Here is a 1417-nt window from a genome sequence, read left to right on the forward strand (position 1 = left end):
ATTCGTGCCCGAGGGGAAACTTTTCCTGTCTGGAAAGCGCCTTTAAGAAGTATATGAGAGGAACAGCCAGCCAGGCAGCCACACAAAAGGCGAAGGGCACAACAGAAATTATTAAGAGCCGAGACGCATTAGCCGAGGTAAACGCTGGCGGAAACAAAACAACAAACAAGCGACTGCGGCACTGAAATAAGAAACAATCCAAACTCTTGCCCCACATCACACTTAAATACTTCCTTGCAGGAAAGAAGCAGCAACGCACATGAAATACATATACGTGTTTGTTTGTTTGTGTGTGTGTGCTAATGTGCCATTGATCCTGTTCTTTCTTTCATTGGGGAATGACGAGAGCGGTTGCGGTGAGCTTCCTTGTGAGTGGGATAAGTTAGCAGCAACTTGCGGGGTTGCACGGATATTTATAACTCACCAACAGCCTGCCCGAGTTAAGGTGATAAAATAATACTCATTTTCTTACATACCCCATGCCGAAAAAAAAAATGGTGAGGAAACGATAAGCAGACTGCTCTCGTAAATTGAACAACAGTGGACCCGTTTGCTGAAAAAGAAATGGTAAATCAATATGTTATGTTAAGGATTTTAGTTACGGCAAGGAATTGCTGAAAGCGTGTGCTTCACCTGCCCCACACCCTTTCGCAACTTCTGGGCATAACCGTCCCGCCCGAAGAAATGCCGTCTGCGGGGTTGTCTGTCGATGCAACGTCGCCCCAGCTGACCACGATATTTCCCTCCAGCAATGTTTTGTTCACGAGGCGCGTTCCACTTGCCGAAACATCGAAATGTGTATTTCATTCTTTTCATGACGTGCTTGGCCGTGGCGTGTTACCAACGCATACGTAAAGCATTTGGGGGCGGGTTTCCTTCAAGGGTTTGTAATTTCAAGTCTACTGCTCTCGCCTCCACCTGCGAAACACAAAAATGTGGTTGTGCCCACTGGTCCTCCTGGGGCTCATAACTTCCCACTAACCCTAAACGGTATTGCTTCCCAATCTTTCATTGAGGTGCCTGCGAATAATTTGGATGGTGTTGGTAAATAACTCGGTGAATTGACATACTCGCTGTTAAGAAATATATTGAGCCACTGTTGTTTTCTCTTCATGGAATACGATGAAAGGTGAGTCGAATCAGTTTCCTCCAATAATCATGTATTGAGCTTTAAAGGTCGTCGGCGCACCATCTTCAAAAAGAGATAATGTTGTTGGAATAGAGAATTTCCTCGTACGTCTGCCGTGTGCATCATGCGGGATATTATGTTCTTCAACTGTTTTCTCGTTTTTGTTTTTTCCATCGAAGAGGCCTTCATGAGTTTTCCTACTCTCATTTTTCTATGCAAGACCAAGTGGCAACATATTTTTCTCTTGTGATAAATGTGAACCCATATGAAATTGTATTCTGCGAAGAG

General features: G+C 44.5%; 1 protein-coding gene and 1 pseudogene across 2 annotated transcripts; both read right to left on the reverse strand.

Annotated features, from left to right (window-relative positions):
* Nucleotides 1-594: 594 nt before the first annotated feature.
* On the reverse strand, nt 595-816 carry TEOVI_000707700 (uncharacterized protein; the record flags this gene model as incomplete). Its single annotated transcript, XM_067223356.1, has 1 exon — nt 595-816. One exon carries the CDS (start codon nt 814-816, stop codon nt 595-597), a length of 222 nt encoding a protein of 73 aa, XP_067079457.1.
* A 340-nt stretch (nt 817-1156) lies between these two features.
* TEOVI_000707800:pseudogene lies at nt 1157-1417 on the reverse strand (annotated as a pseudogene). The gene has a single exon. A coding segment is annotated over exon 1 (261 nt).

The sequence above is a fragment of the Trypanosoma equiperdum genome (assembly GCF_001457755.1).
Source record: "Trypanosoma equiperdum strain OVI genome assembly, contig: ctg_1849, whole genome shotgun sequence".
Classification (NCBI taxonomy): domain Eukaryota; phylum Euglenozoa; class Kinetoplastea; order Trypanosomatida; family Trypanosomatidae; genus Trypanosoma; species Trypanosoma equiperdum.